This window comes from Schistocerca nitens, chromosome 8 (genome assembly GCF_023898315.1).
Source record: "Schistocerca nitens isolate TAMUIC-IGC-003100 chromosome 8, iqSchNite1.1, whole genome shotgun sequence".
In the NCBI taxonomy this organism is placed as follows: Eukaryota; Metazoa; Arthropoda; class Insecta; order Orthoptera; family Acrididae; genus Schistocerca; species Schistocerca nitens.
The window spans coordinates 36,949,393-36,968,928 of NC_064621.1; the positions used below are offsets into that span (position 1 = coordinate 36,949,393).

The 19,536-nt window shown below is 49.4% G+C and overlaps 1 protein-coding gene across 1 annotated transcript; it reads left to right on the forward strand.

Moving 5' to 3' along the window:
• Positions 1–763: 763 nt before the first annotated feature.
• Positions 764–5,786, forward strand: LOC126199126 (trichohyalin-like; the record flags this gene model as incomplete). Its single annotated transcript, XM_049935880.1, has 2 exons — positions 764–812; positions 2,449–5,786. Coding segments are annotated over 2 exons (3,387 nt in total), but the record flags the coding sequence as incomplete, so codon positions are not given.
• Between the last annotated feature and the right edge of the window lie 13,750 nt (positions 5,787–19,536).

Here is a 19,536-nt window from a genome sequence, read left to right on the forward strand (position 1 = left end):
AATTCTGTCAGAGACAGCAAAGGACTTGGAAGAGCTGTTGAACGGAATGGACAGTGTCTTGAAAGGAGGGTATAAGATGAACATCAACAAAAGCAAAACGAGGGTAATGGAATGTAGTCCAATTAAGTCGGGTGATGTTGAGGGAATTAGATTAGGAAATGAGATACTTAAATTAGTAAAGGAGTCTTGCTATTTGGGAAGCAAAATATCTGACGATGGTCGAAGTAGAGAGGATATAAAATGTAGACTGGCAATAGCAAGGAAAGCGTTTCCGAAGAAGAAAAATTTGTTAACATCTAGTATAGATTTAAATGTCAGGAAGTCATTTCTGAAAGTATTTGTGTGGAGTGTAGCCATGTATGGAAGTGAAACATGGACAATAAATAGTTTAGACAAGAAGAGAGTAGAAGCTTTCGAAATGTGGTGCTACAGAAGGATGTTGTTGATTCGGTGGGTAAATCACATAACCAATGAGGAGATATTTAATAGAATTGGAGAGAAGTGGAGCTTGTGGCACAACTTTACTAGAAGAAGGGATCAGTTAGTAGGACATGTTCTGAGACATCAAGGGATCACCAACTTAGTATTGGAGGACAGCGTGGAGGGTAAAAATCGTAGAGGGAGACCAAGAGATGAATACACTAAGCAGATTCAGAAGGATGTAGGCTGCAGTAGGTACTGGGGGATGGAGAAGCTTGCACAGGATAGAGTAGCATGGAGAGCTGCATCAAACCAGCCTCAGAACTGAAGACCACAACAACAACAACAACAACAACAACAACAACAACGACGACGACGACGACGACGACAAGGCATTGTCAGATAAAATTAGTCGCAACAAGACTAGTAACCGAAGATTTCGTCACAGGGCAGTGAAAGTGGGGCAGTGACCAGAAAATGGGCCACTGTCAACTGGGTACTGCATTGACACTGAGGTGGATCCTCATAGTGCACGAGATAGCCGTGGGTCGCCCATGTGTGGCCAATGTGGACCTGGCAGAGAACCACAGAGTCCCTGCAAGAGGCACTCTTCAATGACTTCCACACATTCACAGTCCCCTTAATGGCTCGCAATTTGGTGTGCATACTGAGCTTATGTGATTAAGTCTCCCAAGGCCAAAAAACCTTGCAGCATATAATGAAGGCAGGTCAATTACGAGAATGCCTATCTCTAGAAACTGTTTCCGTGTAGTCTACTTGGCCAGCCTGTCGGCAAGCTCATTTCCATGGAGCCCAGACAAACACCACAGAATGATTAGACCATGACTCCTTGATGGTTGCTACCAAAGTCTGACGACCTCTCCGGGGGACACCACTTTGACAAAGAACTGTCTGTGGAGGTGGAGAGGCTTGTGTATCCGCGTGACGCTGAGGGCTATGCCTAAGGTAGGGTATCTACTGCTGGAAAGGCCTCAGCTGATGGATCAGACTAAGAGTGTCCCACAACATCCCATCTTCCCTATCCATTCCTAGTCCTACCCAACTCCCTGACCCAACACAAGTTGTGATGGGATCTGTGCCAACAGGTGCATGGCACATAGGATTAAGATCAAAGGCTTGTCTGATATTGCTTTTAGGGTTCTTGCAGGTCAGTGTCAGGGTTCTCAAAGATGGAGACAGGAGATGTTGCAGATTAATCTGCAGCACAGTAAAGGGTGCCTCTGCTGCCCTGAGTCACTGCCTGGGGAGGCAGGAAGTGGACGTGGCCGTGGCCACAACACAAGAAATCTATTTATATGAAGGGGGTGTATTGGGTCTCGATGGTACTCGAGGTAAGCTATTCCATGTTAGAAATCTAAGAAACTCCAGACCATGCATCTACGTAAGAAATGGAATTTCTTTCGTGCCAATGATGGACTTCTCCTCAAGGGATTTAGTGACCATTAAATTGCAGCAATTTGATGAAGTTACCACAATGTAAATTGTTTTGGCCTCAGCATACCTCCCTTATGAAGACAGCTCTCCTCCTCCCTCCTTGGAGGTGAGGAGACTGGTAGAGACTTGCCATCAGCAAAGTGACCAACTGCTGGTGGGATGTGACGCCAATGCCCATAACCTACTGTTGGGCAGCAAGGAGACCAACTGTAGAGGTGAATACCTCCTTGAATTCCTTTTAGCTATCAACTTAGAGGTCCTGAATAGGGCAATGAACTTACATTCAGGAATAGCAGGAGGGACGAAGTAATTGACATAATCTTTGGTTTCATGATAATGGGCAGCTATGTCAAACAATGGCATGTGGTGCTGGAGCCATCCTCATTGGACCACATCCATATTAAATTATTAAATTCAAGGTTGAAATGGGAATCAGACAGACCATGACCTATAGGAATCCCAGGAAAACAGACTGGGAGAGATATACGAGGGACCTTGATTTAGGCTTATTGAAAGTTAAAACCTCAATAAGGAATCCAGTAGAACGGGAAGAAGCAGATCGGGAAGAAGCAGAACGGGAAGAAGCAGAACGGGAAGAAGCAGAACGGGAAGAAGCAGAACGGGAAGAAGCAGAACGGGAAGAAGCAGAACGGGAAGAAGCAGAACGGGAAGAAGCAGAACGGGAAGAAGCAGAACGGGAAGAAGCAGAACGGGAAGAAGCAGAACGGGAAGAAGCAGAACGGGAAGAAGCAGAACGGGAAGAAGCAGAACGGGAAGAAGCAGAACGGGAAGAAGCAGAACGGGAAGAAGCAGAACGGGAAGAAGCAGAACGGGAAGAAGCAGAACGGGAAGAAGCAGAACGGGAAGAAGCAGAACGGGAAGAAGCAGAACGGGAAGAAGCAGAACGGGAAGAAGCAGAACGGGAAGAAGCAGAACGGGAAGAAGCAGAACGGGAAGAAGCAGAACGGGAAGAAGCAGAACGGGAAGAAGCAGAACGGGAAGAAGCAGAACGGGAAGAAGCAGAACGGGAAGAAGCAGAACGGGAAGAAGCAGAACGGGAAGAAGCAGAACGGGAAGAAGCAGAACGGGAAGAAGCAGAACGGGAAGAAGCAGAACGGGAAGAAGCAGAACGGGAAGAAGCAGAACGGGAAGAAGCAGAACGGGAAGAAGCAGAACGGGAAGAAGCAGAACGGGAAGAAGCAGAACGGGAAGAAGCAGAACGGGAAGAAGCAGAACGGGAAGAAGCAGAACGGGAAGAAGCAGAACGGGAAGAAGCAGAACGGGAAGAAGCAGAACGGGAAGAAGCAGAACGGGAAGAAGCAGAACGGGAAGAAGCAGAACGGGAAGAAGCAGAACGGGAAGAAGCAGAACGGGAAGAAGCAGAACGGGAAGAAGCAGAACGGGAAGAAGCAGAACGGGAAGAAGCAGAACGGGAAGAAGCAGAACGGGAAGAAGCAGAACGGGAAGAAGCAGAACGGGAAGAAGCAGAACGGGAAGAAGCAGAACGGGAAGAAGCAGAACGGGAAGAAGCAGAACGGGAAGAAGCAGAACGGGAAGAAGCAGAACGGGAAGAAGCAGAACGGGAAGAAGCAGAACGGGAAGAAGCAGAACGGGAAGAAGCAGAACGGGAAGAAGCAGAACGGGAAGAAGCAGAACGGGAAGAAGCAGAACGGGAAGAAGCAGAACGGGAAGAAGCAGAACGGGAAGAAGCAGAACGGGAAGAAGCAGAACGGGAAGAAGCAGAACGGGAAGAAGCAGAACGGGAAGAAGCAGAACGGGAAGAAGCAGAACGGGAAGAAGCAGAACGGGAAGAAGCAGAACGGGAAGAAGCAGAACGGGAAGAAGCAGAACGGGAAGAAGCAGAACGGGAAGAAGCAGAACGGGAAGAAGCAGAACGGGAAGAAGCAGAACGGGAAGAAGCAGAACGGGAAGAAGCAGAACGGGAAGAAGCAGAACGGGAAGAAGCAGAACGGGAAGAAGCAGAACGGGAAGAAGCAGAACGGGAAGAAGCAGAACGGGAAGAAGCAGAACGGGAAGAAGCAGAACGGGAAGAAGCAGAACGGGAAGAAGCAGAACGGGAAGAAGCAGAACGGGAAGAAGCAGAACGGGAAGAAGCAGAACGGGAAGAAGCAGAACGGGAAGAAGCAGAACGGGAAGAAGCAGAACGGGAAGAAGCAGAACGGGAAGAAGCAGAACGGGAAGAAGCAGAACGGGAAGAAGCAGAACGGGAAGAAGCAGAACGGGAAGAAGCAGAACGGGAAGAAGCAGAACGGGAAGAAGCAGAACGGGAAGAAGCAGAACGGGAAGAAGCAGAACGGGAAGAAGCAGAACGGGAAGAAGCAGAACGGGAAGAAGCAGAACGGGAAGAAGCAGAACGGGAAGAAGCAGAACGGGAAGAAGCAGAACGGGAAGAAGCAGAACGGGAAGAAGCAGAACGGGAAGAAGCAGAACGGGAAGAAGCAGAACGGGAAGAAGCAGAACGGGAAGAAGCAGAACGGGAAGAAGCAGAACGGGAAGAAGCAGAACGGGAAGAAGCAGAACGGGAAGAAGCAGAACGGGAAGAAGCAGAACGGGAAGAAGCAGAACGGGAAGAAGCAGAACGGGAAGAAGCAGAACGGGAAGAAGCAGAACGGGAAGAAGCAGAACGGGAAGAAGCAGAACGGGAAGAAGCAGAACGGGAAGAAGCAGAACGGGAAGAAGCAGAACGGGAAGAAGCAGAACGGGAAGAAGCAGAACGGGAAGAAGCAGAACGGGAAGAAGCAGAACGGGAAGAAGCAGAACGGGAAGAAGCAGAACGGGAAGAAGCAGAACGGGAAGAAGCAGAACGGGAAGAAGCAGAACGGGAAGAAGCAGAACGGGAAGAAGCAGAACGGGAAGAAGCAGAACGGGAAGAAGCAGAACGGGAAGAAGCAGAACGGGAAGAAGCAGAACGGGAAGAAGCAGAACGGGAAGAAGCAGAACGGGAAGAAGCAGAACGGGAAGAAGCAGAACGGGAAGAAGCAGAACGGGAAGAAGCAGAACGGGAAGAAGCAGAACGGGAAGAAGCAGAACGGGAAGAAGCAGAACGGGAAGAAGCAGAACGGGAAGAAGCAGAACGGGAAGAAGCAGAACGGGAAGAAGCAGAACGGGAAGAAGCAGAACGGGAAGAAGCAGAACGGGAAGAAGCAGAACGGGAAGAAGCAGAACGGGAAGAAGCAGAACGGGAAGAAGCAGAACGGGAAGAAGCAGAACGGGAAGAAGCAGAACGGGAAGAAGCAGAACGGGAAGAAGCAGAACGGGAAGAAGCAGAACGGGAAGAAGCAGAACGGGAAGAAGCAGAACGGGAAGAAGCAGAACGGGAAGAAGCAGAACGGGAAGAAGCAGAACGGGAAGAAGCAGAACGGGAAGAAGCAGAACGGGAAGAAGCAGAACGGGAAGAAGCAGAACTGGAAGAAGCAGAACTGGAAGAAGCAGAACTGGAAGAAGCAGAACTGGAAGAAGCAGAACTGGAAGAAGCAGAACTGGAAGAAGCAGAACTGGAAGAAGCAGAACTGGAAGAAGCAGAACTGGAAGAAGCAGAACTGGAAGAAGCAGAACTGGAAGAAGCAGAACTGGAAGAAGCAGAACTGGAAGAAGCAGAACTGGAAGAAGCAGAACTGGAAGAAGCAGAACTGGAAGAAGCAGAACTGGAAGAAGCAGAACTGGAAGAAGCAGAACTGGAAGAAGCAGAACTGGAAGAAGCAGAACTGGAAGAAGCAGAACTGGAAGAAGCAGAACTGGAAGAAGCAGAACTGGAAGAAGCAGAACTGGAAGAAGCAGAACTGGAAGAAGCAGAACTGGAAGAAGCAGAACTGGAAGAAGCAGAACTGGAAGAAGCAGAACTGGAAGAAGTAGCAGAGGCAGTTACCTCAGGACAACTGCACAACCACTAACAAGTGCACATATAGCATTGTACCTTGGTGTAATAACTTAGAAATGCAAAGGAAACAGGTATGGAGACTGTTTAATATTGGGAGACGTAAAGGACAATGGGCTAGATATCTTGAGGCCCTTGTCAACTACAATATTGCAATCAGACAAGCAAAGGAGGCATCCTGGGAGGCATTCTGTGAGGAAGTGGAGTGCACAAGCCAGACTGCACAAGATTTTCACTAGAGTACCAACCAATCCAGGAGATACATTGAGGAAGGAGGATGTGGAATATACCACAACAGCACATGAGATGCTGGAACTGCTCCTCAAAACTAACTTTCCTCAGTATGATCTGCCAGACCACACAGTCCAAAATGTGATCCCTGAGAGACAACAGTTCTCAGGCACTCAAAGAGAGGACTGGGAATCGGGGGGGGGGGGGGGGGGGGGAACATTCTAACTGTTCATGTCACCTGGCCCAGATGGAATTTTTCCAGCTCTCATTCAACAGGCAGGAGAGAAGCTCATAAGAGTTCTATGCAGGCTATTCAGGGTTAGCCTATCAGTAGGAATCATTCCCAGTGCTTTGAGGGCAGTGAAGGTTGTCTTCACTCCAAAGCCAGAGACAATTTATCATACGAAGGCGAAGGATATGAGACCAATCAGTCTGTCCTCCTCCATTCTCAAAACATTGGAAAAACTGGTTAATGTATATATTAAGGAGAGGATGCTAAGTAGTGCGCCCCTACATTCAAACCAGCACGCATATCAACCAGGTAAATCATACAAGTCATCTCTCCTCCAACTCGTTGGGAAGGTGGAGAAATCACTTCCTAGAAATAGCCCTGTGTATCTTCCTACATACCAAGGGGGCCTTCAGTAACATGACCTTCGATTCCATGGTAAGGGTAGCAGAGGTGCATGACCTGGGGACCACAATATGCAGGTGGACCAGGGCCATGCTTAGTGGAAGGAATGTGGAGGCTACCATGATGAATGAAGAGATGGTAATTAACACCACTAGAGGCTGCACATAAGGAGTAGTTCTGTCCCCGCTATTGTGGAATCTAGTGGTGAATGAAATCATTGTGGAATTAATTTCCAGACAATGCTTCTGCCAAGGATATGCAAATGACCTTGTCCTAGTAATACTAGGCAAATTTACTCATACAGTTAGAAATATGGCACAAGAAAGTTTGAACATTGGGCAAAATTTGTGCATTAAACAGGATCTCAGTGTTAATCCTAAGAAGACTGTTGTGGTGCCATTTACAAAGAGACATATTCGACACTCAAGTTGGAATACAAAGCTCTTCGATGAAACTTGACCTGTGAAGGGGATAGTGAAATATTTAGGGGTAACCTTAGATGAGAAGCTAACATGGACCCCTAACACTAAGAGTGTCCATTCCAAGGCAAAAAGTACACTAGTGAGTACTAGAAGGGCTTGTGGCAAAAACTTGGGCCTAAGCCCCAGGGGTATGCACTGGATATACACCACAGTGGTCAGACCTACAATTTCCCATGGGGCCATAGTTTGGTGGCAGAAGGTAGAACAGCAGGTTGCAGCTAAGGAGCTGGCTAAGGTGCAGAGATTGGCCTGTTTAGCCATAGTGAGTGAAATTAGCAGCACACCAACTGCTGAAATGGAAGCCATACTGGACATGCCTCCACTACACCTTTAGGTCAGGATGGAAGCAGCAGCTGGGGCACACAGACTTAAAACTGGCAAAAACTGGCTCTCACTCAGATATCGAGAATCACACACTAACATAGTGAGTGAGGTAAATATAGGAACGGCTGGGGAAATGCCTGCTGACTACATAATAACTCCCAACCGCTTTGACAAGCCTTACAATATAATTGGAAGCAGGGAGAAGTGAGGGAACAGTTCGACACAGTACGGGGACATAATTTGGTTCACCGATGGATCAAACATTGACCAAGACATTGGGGCAGGGGTGTATGTGGTTCAGCCAAGACTGGAGGGCATCAACTCTCAACAAAAACTGGCCTCTGTATTCCAAGCTGAAATTACCGCAATCGGGGCACATGTGGAGGAGAATATACATAGGTGCTACAAGAAGCCAAGTATCTGCATCTATTCAGACAGGCAGGCAGCTCTGAAACCATTGGCAGCTCCTACAATGAGATCTAAGATTGTTGCAGAATGCCACAGGGCTCTGGTGGAGCTAGGGGGAAGCAATATGGTAAACCTAGTGTGGGACCCTGGCCACTCGGGGATCTGTGGCAATGAACAAGCCGACAGGTTGGCTAGGATGTGGACAACAACTCCATTTATTGGATTGGAACCTGTCCTGACAATCACCAAGGCTACGATTAAATTAGAACCATGGAACTGGCTTAGGAAACAGCAAGTAGGACACTGGACCAAGGTCCATAAACAAAAACATGGGAAGGTAATAATGCCCAAGCCATGTTTTAAAAGAATCTCTTTAATCCTGGGGTTGAACAGGAAAGAGATCAAATTCATGAATGGACTTACGACCAGCCATGGGAATCTCAAAAAACACCTACACACAATGGGTAAAATGGAAGAGGGCCCTAAATGTAGGATCTGTGATGAGGGATAAGAAACTTCATCATACCTAATCTTTGAATGCATGGCATTGGAGAGTAAAAGGTACAGAATCTTCAGAAGAACTAGACCTGAAGAAATTGTGTTTAACAAAAAACTGGTAGTTGGACTCCTTGCAATATTTAAGGGCATTGGTTGGCTTTACTAGGTAGACAGGGAGTGATACCGTGCAATAAACTTAGTTTCAGTGTGGGCATTGGCGGGTTAGGCATAAGCTGTTTTAGCTTCCCTGATAAAATCAAATCCAATCAAAATCAAAGGATGACAAGGGTAGCACTGGTTGATATATTGTAGGCTGCTCAACGACTCAGTACACAAAAGAAACGACTCCTCAGGGCAAGAACGGATATGCTCAAAAGTACAAAACAGTCACCAGCTCTGCAGTGAGAACACTGCAGCCATCAGGGAAGGAATGCTGTTCAATATGGCCTCTGTCAATGACTGCCATTGAGCCGTCGGTGTAAACCATGTCAGAGCCCCAGAAAACGTCAAGAATTGAGAGGAAGTGACAGCAGAGAGCCGCTAGAGTAACTGAATCCTTAGGGCCATATGAAAGTTTCCAGACAAAGCCGCAGCCAAAGTTAACACCACGGAGGAGTATGTGGGTTGACCTGGAATGAAGGTGGTAAAGGGAAGGACTCCAGTTCAGACAGAAGTGATCACATGCAAACTGCAATCATAAGTGCTGACCTGGGACGTAGATGTGGAAGATGAAATGCCATGGTTGGGAAGAGTAGACAGTAATTTGGATACTCAGGAGAACTATGAAGGTGTGCAATGTAACTGTCGAGCAGTTGTTTATGTCTAACCTTCAATGGAGGGTATCCAGCCCCCACCAGTATGCTGGTCACCAGACTCTTCCTAAAAGCTCCTGTCGCTAGTTTAACGCCGCAGTGGTGCACTAGATGAAGTGCAAACAATGCTAGGGTGCTGACGAACCATGAACCGGACTCCCATAGGGAAGGTGGGATTGAACAAGAGCTCTGAAGAGCTGCAATAGCGTAGAGCGATATGCACCCCAGTTTGTGTTGCTCAGGCAGCGGAGGGCACTGAGGTGCTGCCAGCACTTCCGCTTAAGATGATGGTGAGGTAGCCAAGTCAACTGGGATTCGAAAACCAGTCCTAAGAATCGAAGCCTCCACTACAGTGAGTGGATCATCGGGAAGGTAAAGTTCTGGTTCTGGATGAATGGTGCGACGTCGACAGAAATGCATGACATGACTTCACAACTGGAAATAGGAAGCTGTGGGCTAGTGCCCATGACTGCACCTTGTGGATGGCTCCCTGTAGGGGCTGCTCAGCAGCACTAGTACTGGAGCAGCAGTACGAAATGCAGTTGTCTTCTGCATCAGAGAAGGTGAGACAGAGGGCCCAACAGCTGCTGCTAGACCGTTAATGGACACTAAAAATACAGACAGACAATACAGAGCTCTTTTCTTTGTGGTTTTAGGGCGCACAACTACAATGGTCATTAGCGCCCAGACTAAGTTAGGAATGCACCGCACGGTACAAGGTTAAAACAGCAACTAAAAGGGACAACACCATAAAAGACGTATTAACAGGCATAGGATTAAAAAAAACAGCATAATCAAATGTCCTTAGACAGGTTTGTGAAGTTGATAAAACGAAGAACGTGAGCAGCTGCTCCTGGGTCATCCGCTAAAATGGCATCCAGAGTACATGGCAGGCCAAGATCAAGACGCAGTGTAGTAAAATCCGGACAGGACGTTAAAATGTGGCTAACCGTCAGCAATTTCCCACGTTGGCAGAACGGCGCCGGCGCAGTCGTCAGCAGATGGCGATGGCTGAACCAGCAGTGTCCAATTTGTAACAGGGCCAAAACGACCTCCTCCCACCGAGAAGGGCGTGAGGAGGACGTCCAAGCCGTGGGAAGAGGTTTCAAGGCCCGAAGCTTGTTGTTCATAAGTGCAGAACAATCGGCATGCCACAGCGACAAAATGAGCCGACAAATGACCCTGCTACAATCTGACGAAGGGACACAACAAGAAGCCGTCCGAGGCTGGAGAACTGCAGCCTTGGCCGTGGCATCTGCAGCTTCGTTCCCAGGGATACCGACATGGCCAGGAACCCACATAAAGCTAACCGGAGAACCGACGTCCACCAGCTGCTGAAGAGAGCGTTGGATCCAGTGCACGAAAGGGTGAACCGGATACGGGTCGCTGAGGCTCTGGATGGCGCTCAGGGAATCGGAGCAGATGACATAAGCAGAATTACGGTGGCAGCAGATGTAAAGAACAGCCTGGTAGAGGGCAAAGAGCTCAGCTGTGAAGACCGAACAATGGCCATGGAGCCGGTATCTGAAACTTTGTGCCCCGACAATAAAAGAACACCTGACCCCATCATTGGTCTTAGAGCCATCTGTATAAATCAAGGTCATATTAATGAACTTCGAATGAAGTTCGACAAAACCGGAGTGGTATACCGAACCAGGGGTAACCTCCTTTGAGAGCAAGCTGAGGTAAAGGTGAACGCGAACCTGAGACTGGAGCAAAGGTGGCGTGTGGCTCTCGCCCACTCTAAAGGTTGCAGGGAGTGAAAAATCAAGGTGTTGAAGGAGGTGACGAAAGCAAACTCCAGGGGGTAGCAGGGCAGAGACATACAACCTGTATTGACGGTCGAGAGAGTCATCAAAAAAGGAACGATAAGACGGGTGGTCGGGCATAGCCAGTAGCCCACAGGCATACCGACAAAGCAGCATATCGCGCCGGTAGGTGAGTGGCAACTCACCGGCTTCAGCATGAAGACTCTTGACGGGACTAGCATAAAATGCTCCGAGCGCAAGACATAACCCCTGATGTTGTATAGAGTTGGGGAGGCGTAAGATGGACGGCCGTGCAGAGGAATATACGAAGTTCCCATTATCCAGCTTTGAGCGGATGATCGACCGATATAGGTGAAGTAGGACTGTTCGATCCGCAGCCCACGACGTACCGCTGAGAACACGGAAGGCATTTAGGGAACGGGTACAACGGGCAGCCAAATATGACACATGTGGAGACTAGCTACGTTTCCTCTCAAATTTAAGACCTAAAAATTTTGTTGTCTCCACGAATGGGAGAGCAACAGGACCAAGTCTTAAGGACGGTGTGAGAAACTCTTTGTAGCGCCAGAAGTTAATACAAACCGTCTTCTTGGCAGAAAAACGGAAGCCATTGGAGAAACTCCAGGAGTAAAGACGGTCAAGACAAAGCTGAAGACAGCGCTCCAGGAAACATGTATGCTGCACGCTGCAGTAGACGGCAATGTTGTCCACAAAAAGGGAGCCTGATACATCAGCTGGGAGGCAATCCATTATTGGATTGATCACTATGGCGAAGAGAGCGGCGCTCAAAACTGAGCCCTGTGGCACCCCATTCTCCTAGCGAAAGGTGTCCGACAGGACAGAACCCACACGTACCCTTAACTGTCGATCCATTAAAAAGGAACGAATAAAAAGAGGGAGGCGACCACGAAGGGCCCATGTATGCATGGTGTGGAGAATGCCCACTGTCCAACAGGTGTCGTAAGCCTTCTCCAAATCAAAGAACACAGCCGCGGTCGGGCACTTCCGCAAAAAGTTATTCATAATGAAGGTCGACAAGGTAACCAGATGGTCAACAGCAGAGCGGCGCCTATGAAATCCACATTGTACATTGGTAAGTAGGCGTCTAGATTCGAGCAACCAAACCAAACGAGAATTAACCATTTGCTCCATCACCTTACAGAGACAGCTGGTAAGCGAGATGGGTCGATAACTGGAAGGCAAGTGCTTGTCCTTCCCCGGCTTAGGAATCGGGACAACAATAGACTCGCGCCAGCATGCAGGATCATGCCCCTCAATCCCGATGCGTTTGTAAGTACGAAGAAGGAAACCTTTACCCCCAGGAGAAAGGTTCTTCAGCATCTGAATATGAATGGAATCAGGCCCTGGAGTGGAGGACCATGACCGGGCAAGTGCGTTTTCGAGTTCCCGCATGGTGAATGGGGCATTATAACTTTCACTATTTGAGGAGCGGAAGTTAGGTGGCCTAGCCGCCTCGGCCTGTTTTCGGGGGAGGAAGGCAGGGTGGTAATGAGCGGAGCTCGAAACCTAATCGAAAAAGTGGCCGAAGGCATTGGCGACATCCTCAGGGGCCACAAGGATGTCATTCGCAACCATCAAGCCAGAAACTGGTGACTGGACCTTAGTGCCAGACAGCCGGCGCAGGCTACCCCAGACAACAGAAGGAGTAAAACTGTTGAAGGTGCTTGTGAAAGCAGCCCAGCTGGCTTTCTTGCTTTCTTTAACAATACGATGACACTGCGCATGTAATCGTTTATAATTGATACAATTTGCCACTGTAGGGTGGCGTTTAAAGGTGCGTAAAGCACGTCGATGAGCATGTAAAGCGTCTCTACATGCTGCGGTCCACCAGGGGACCGGTACGCGACGTGGAGAAGTAGTGTGAGTGATGGAATATTCAGCAGCAGTGAGAATGACTTCCCCGAGATGTGCGACCTGACTATTGCAGCTTGCGAAGGTTTGATCCTGAATTTTCGCCCTGGAAGAGAAGAGCCCCCAGTCTGCTTTGGAGATGTTCCAACTAGTTGAGCATGGAGAGGTGGTATGATGCAGGGGATGGATAACACACGGGAAGTGGTCGCTTGAATATGTATCAGGAAGTGCATACCACTCAAACCAGCGTGCAAGTTGGGTAGTACATATAGAGAGGTCTAAATGGGAATAGGTGTTAGATGTGTCCGAAAGAAAAGTAGGGGCGCCAGTATTGAGGCAGACAAGATTGAGCTGGTTGGAAAGGTCTGCTAACAGGGAGCCCCTCGGGCAGGATGCTGGAGAGCCCCAAAGGGGATGGTGGGCATTGAAGTCTCCAGTTAACAAAAATGGTGCAGGTAGCTGAGCAATAATTTGCATCATGTCTGCCCTAGTAACAGCAGACGACGATGGAGTGTAAACGGTACAAATGGAAAATGTAGAAGTGGGGATAGTAATTCGGACGGCAACTGCCTGCAGGCCGGTGTACAATGTGATGGGATCGTAGTAAACATCATCCCAGACCAGCGACATAACCCCGCCATGAGCCAGAATACCTGCCACAGGGTTAGGTAAAAACGCACAGAGGTGTAGTGTGCCAAGGCAATTTGATCTCATGGGTGTAGCTTCGTTTCCTGGAGGGCTACGATGAGCGGACGGTGCAAGCGGAGCAGCGTCCTTTTGGTTGGAGTGAATGCCATGAATATTCCAGTGAAGAGGTGCCATCATGAGAAGAAAAACCAAGAAGGGGTCACCTCGAAGGCTGCTGAGGGCCTGGCTTCGAGCGAGCACTGCCGCCGCTGTCAATAGGCAGACAGTCATCGTCCATTGGTTCTATAGGGTCATCGGCCATCTTGTTAAGATGGACGAGAGGGGGAGCTTCCTCCGCTGGTGAACGGCCAGATGTTCGGCTACCAGCGGTGCAGCCAGGCGAAACGGATGATGGCCTGGGGCGGCAACCGCTGGGTGGCACAGGAGAAGAAATGCACCGTGGCAGAGAAGGAGAACTGTACTTCCTATGAGCCTTCTTGGAAGGTCGTTTAGTGGAAGTACTGGTCGATGGCTGGGAGTTCGAGGTACGTAGGAAGTCTGCACGGGACGGTTCCTTCCTGAAGGCCCGTGCATCTGACTTCTGGGTCTTCGTTTTGGCAGAAGCTGATTAAGGTGCTTGTGTCTGAGGGGTGACTGGAGTAAGAGGAGATATCGACCGGGCGATCTTAGCACTAGCTGAATGGACGACTGTAGTGCTGAAAGTCAGATCGCATGTCTGCGTCGCCACCTCCCTGGTAGTCCGAGGAGAGGTGAGGACAGTACTGTATTTCCCCGCTGGGAGCAGCGTGGGCTTCCTACTAGCAAATAGCTTGCGAGCAGCCGAGGTGCACACTTTCTCTATGACCCGAATTTCCTGTATACAGTGTTCTTCCTTGTAGATAGGACAGTCGCGGGAGGATGCTGCATGGTCACCCTGACAGTTCAGACAATAAGGAGACGGAGGTGGACAGTCACCCTCATGGGCGTCCCTGCCACAAGTGACATTTAGCCGCATTGTAACAAGACTGGCGAGTGTGATTAAAACGCTGACACTGGTAGCAGCACGTAGGTGTCGGGACATAGGGGCGAACAGAAATAACCTCATAGCCCGCTTTGATGCGCGATGGCAGCTGAACACTATCAAAGGTCAAGAAAAGTGTCCGGGTCGGTACAAGGTCATTGTTGACCTTTTTCATGACCCTATGGACAGCTGTCACGCCCTGCTCAGCGAGGAAAGACACTTTCCTCGTCAGTCAATCCGTCGAGTGATCAAGTACATACCACACCACGAGACGAATTCAAAGTGCGGTGAGCCTCCTCCCGGACAGGGAACATGTACAGGAGTGTGGCCCAAAGCAGTTTTTGTGCCTGAAAGGCACTCTCAGTTTCAAATAACAAGGTACCGTTACGCAACCTGGTACAAGACTTGACACATCTGGCTATGGCATCTACGCCCTTCTGGATAACGAAAGGGTTGACAGAGGAAAAATCCTTTCCGTCCTCAGATCGAGAAACTACGAGGAACTGTGGGGCAGGCGGTATTACTTTTGTCACTGGTGGCTGGTCAAGTTTCCGTTTGTGGGCAGAAGTCGAGAGAGAAGAAGAGAAATCCATTGCAGAGGAATCCCCCATGATGGCCAACGTCTCAGATGGCGCGCTCCTTCCTTGTGGGGACCCTCTCAGAGGGCACTCCCACCTTAGGTGAATGTTTACACCTCAGGTTACGCCTCCCGAGAAACGGACGGAGGGAGGGACCAATCGGAATGGTCGGAAGGTGTCAGCTCAGGCAATCACCCCTCCCTGGGCCTGGCCTTTACCAGGGGGTACGTGCGTGCCTTACTTGTCTACCCAGGGCGGGGAATTACACGTTACCCCATCACTGGCTACGCGTGCTAACATGTGGGTCGGCCTTCAGTCACACACAGGGAGGAAGGAAGAAGAGGAAAAAGAAGGGAGAGAGGGAGAGAGACTGTCTCAAACGCCGAGGCGGAGACCAGAGAAGGCAAGGAGAAGGAGGCAAGGAGAAGAAGGCAAGGGAAAGAGTAAGTAAGACAGTGAGATGGTGAAGAACAAAGAAAGGAACCAACCAAAGGAAGGAAGAGACCAGGAGAAGTGAAAAACCAAAATAACCGCAAATATAGGTCGTGGAACCGTCCGTCTCCGGACGCAGGTGCTAACTACCCCCTTGAGGGGGAGGGACTCCTTATTGTTGCATCTTACGACAGGCAGGAATACGTCGGGCCTATTCTAACCCCCGGACCCGCAGGGGGGACAGAGCTCTGTGGTGACCCCATTCTTCTGGATATGGGGGGTAACTATGGGAGACACCAACTTTGAACATATGGAGCGACAGGAAATTTTGGATAAAAATCGAGAGCGGGCCCTGAAGACCCCACTCATGTAATGTGGCAAGAATATGAGGGACACAGGATTATCAGTGGTACAGCGACCCTGGTGGAAACTGCCCTGGCATGGAGCCAGAACGCCACGTGACTCTAGGACCCAACGCTACGGCTGACACACCATACATTCTAGCAGCTTACGAGGAACATTGGTGGGCTGATAGCTATCCACATGAAGTGGGTTTTTACTGGGTTGGAGCAAGGGAATGATGGTGCTCTCCTGCCATTGCTATGGAAAGATGCCATTGCACCAGATACAGCTGAAGATGGTGACATGTCACGTGTAATTGGATGAGATATGTTTAATTATCTGACTGTAGATCCGATCTGGCCCAGGAGCTGTGTTGGGGCAATGTGCAAGGGCACTGAGGAGCTCGCACTCAGAGGTGTGTTGAAGGGTTCACTGTGGCATGTAGTAAACAAAAGGACTTTCCCTTCCATCAACCATTTGAGGGCACGAAAGGATGGGGAGTAATTCTCCAACACAGAGGCTTGAGCATAGTGCTGAGCAAAGGGCTCGGCAATCACATTTGCGTCATAGGTAATATGGCATCGGTGTGAACGACAGCGGCACCTGTTGAGGTCTGTACCCAAAAACAGATCTGATCTTGGTCTAGAGTCGGGAAGGTGACATGGCGCACAATGGTCAAGACATACATCTCCCAATGCTCCTGTTTTCGTCTTTTTATAAGCTGATGAATGCTGGCATGGAGCCAATTAAATGCGGTTGGGTGTTCCAAAGAAGGGTGCTGTTTATGTCGCTGTAGAGCCCACCTGCACTATTGAATGCCCTCAGCTACTTTCAGCTACCACCAAGGTACAGCCTTCCGCCGGGCCACCCTAAGGAACAAGGAATCGCGTTTTTTGCCACAGAAACGATTGTTCTGGTAACCAGCTCAACTAACAAATCGATGGTACCATGTGGGGGAGATTCAGTGGTGACAGCAGAAGTCAAAGTTTCGAGGATGCCTTGTGTAAAACCCATCTGGGTAGTCATCTGTTGTCGGGGTGCTGGGGTAGTGAAAGGAAGATGGGAGGGTGGTCACTACAACCCCAAGTCACCATCGGCTCTCCAGTGGACAGATGGAAGAAGTCCTGGGCTGCAAAATTGATAAATCAAGGGCCAAGTAAGTACCATGAGCCACGCTGAAATGTGTGGGGTTCCCAATATTTAGGAGGCAGAGGTCGAGCTTGGACTGTAAATTTTCGACCTCTCTTTCTGCCAGTAGGCATAGTGGCATCCCAAAATGGGTTATAGGCATTAACATCTCCAAAAGTAGGAAAAGTTTACAGAGTTTATCAATGAGTGCAACTAAAATATTTAGGGCTACTGCACCATCTGGAAGGAGATATACGTTGCAGACAGTTATTTCCTGCAGTGTCCTTATCCTAACAGCCACAGCTTTAAGAGTGTGAAGGGGCACAGGTTCACTACATACCGAATCCAGGACATAGACAAACTCCAGACAGTATATTTGTTACGGTGCTTGTAATATCCCCTATTGCCACAGAGGCAGGGTTCCACATCGCTGGGAACCAGGTTTCCTGGAGGGCAATGCTGAAAGCAGGTGTGAAGCTTAACAATTGCCACAGCTAAGCCAGGTGGTGGAAATAAGCACCACAATTCCACTGGAATATGACGATGTATGAGGCAGGGAAGGCATGAAACACTCAGTGAGGCAGGCTACACCACAGCGTCACTGGCTGCCACCAAGTACCTGTGCAATCAATATCCATTGTGTCTGAGAACCTAGAGACATCTAGGTTCTCAGGGGACACCACATTCTCAACCATCCTCAGACACAGAGCTTTTATGGAGTAGAGGTATGGCTGCCACCGCAAGGTTCGATTTCTTGGGGGACTACCACTTTTTGGCTCTCTCACTGCTCCTTTGGTTTCCCTAGCTCTGAGGGCTTCACTGAGTCAATCTCATGGACAGAGGACCGTGATGCCCTACAACCAGCTACCTGTCATTGCTTCATCCACTGGCGGGTGTCTGCTTTGCCACTGGTAGGAAACTGGGAAGAGAGTAACCCAAGTGACCCCTTACTAGCAAGAGGAACCAACGAAGACTTTGCTTCTCCAGCTGAGAAGTGGGGGACTCATGTCTTTAATGGTTGGGGAGGGAGGGGGAGGGGGGAGGTTGGGGCAGTGGTGGTGTTGCTCCCAAAGTAGGTGGTGCAGGAGCAACAGGGAGGGAAGTGCCCACCACCATCAAGGAGGCAGGTGAAGTCTGACGGCTCAGAGGTAACTGTACACAGCAGAACAGAAGGTGCTAAAACTGTTGTCATAGCAGCAGCTTAAGTCAATGTCATATGTGCAGCCTCAGTGTAGGTTGGTCAGTTAAGGGTCTTGCATTCCATTATTTTCCTCTCTTTCTGCAAAATCCTGCAGGCTGGGGAGCAAGGTGAATGCTGCTCTCCACAGTTGATGCAGATGGGAGGCTGGACACAAGGTGTACTGGGATGTGATGCACATCCACAATCTCAACATGTGATGCTGGAAGTACAGCAGGAAGACATATGGCCAAGCTTCCAGCACTTAAAGCACCACATCGGGGGAGGGATATATGGCTTGACATCACAGTGGTAGACCATCACCTCGACTCTCGAAGGCCAAGATGAAGCCACCGGTGGCAACCTGATTATCCCTTTGACACCGGTGAATGCGCCAGGTGAAATGAACACCTTGTTGCTCTAAATTGGCGTGCATCTCATCGTCAGACTGCAAATGAAGGTCCCTATGGAGTATAATACCTTTGACCATATTTAAGCTGTTATGTGGCGTGATGGTAACAAACATCCCCAAATGGTGTTGCAAGTAAATAATGCCCATGACTGGACGGAGGATGCTGTTTTTCTCAAGACTGACCCAGAGCACATTTTGGACAAACCCTCCACCTCCCCAAACTTGTCTAACTCTCCACAGAAAACTGAAGCTTCATTGACATGGAAAATTCCCCATAAAGTATTGTACATACAAGGTACTGGGGGGAATAAGCTTTGCTGCCATCCTTAGCCTGGCATTCCTCCCATGGTGTGTCCAGGGAGGGGAACGATTTGGGGTCATACTTCTACACACTGAAATTAGACCTCGACTGCTTAAAGACTTACTACACTTCATGGCACGTCATCCGCCCTGATGCCACCCACTCCAATGCCCATCCCCTTGTTTGCCACCTAGCCGCAGCAAGGGCCACCTGTCACAATGCCACTGCCATGAGTCCCGATGGCCCAAGGTGACAGGGAACTATTCCTTGGCATACGTGGGGCGTTAATGGCAAAGGCAGGAGCAGAGTGAACTCTGTGGGGTCAGGGGGCTACAACCAACAGGCTACATGGTGGCCCACAACAACAGACTGGCTACCATGCTGGATATGAGGTGCAAGTGAGTCTATGGTCGTCATCAGTGCTGAAAAGGACACTGCATACTGGATGGAGGGAAACGCACCCAGGAAGGTGCCCTTGCCCAAGAGATTGGGAATGAGTGGGACTGCAATGCCACGATGAAGTGGGCTAAATGTCTCAGTGCACGATGGACACTATGCATCTTTTAAGGTGCCCTTCCCCAATTGGCTCACTCTTTGGGAAAATTTTGAAAAATGTTCAAACCCTAAAAGGGACCACCACATGAGGCCAAAACATGTGGGACTCCTTTTAGTTGCCTCTTATGACAGGCAGGAATACATTGGGGCTATTCTAACCCCC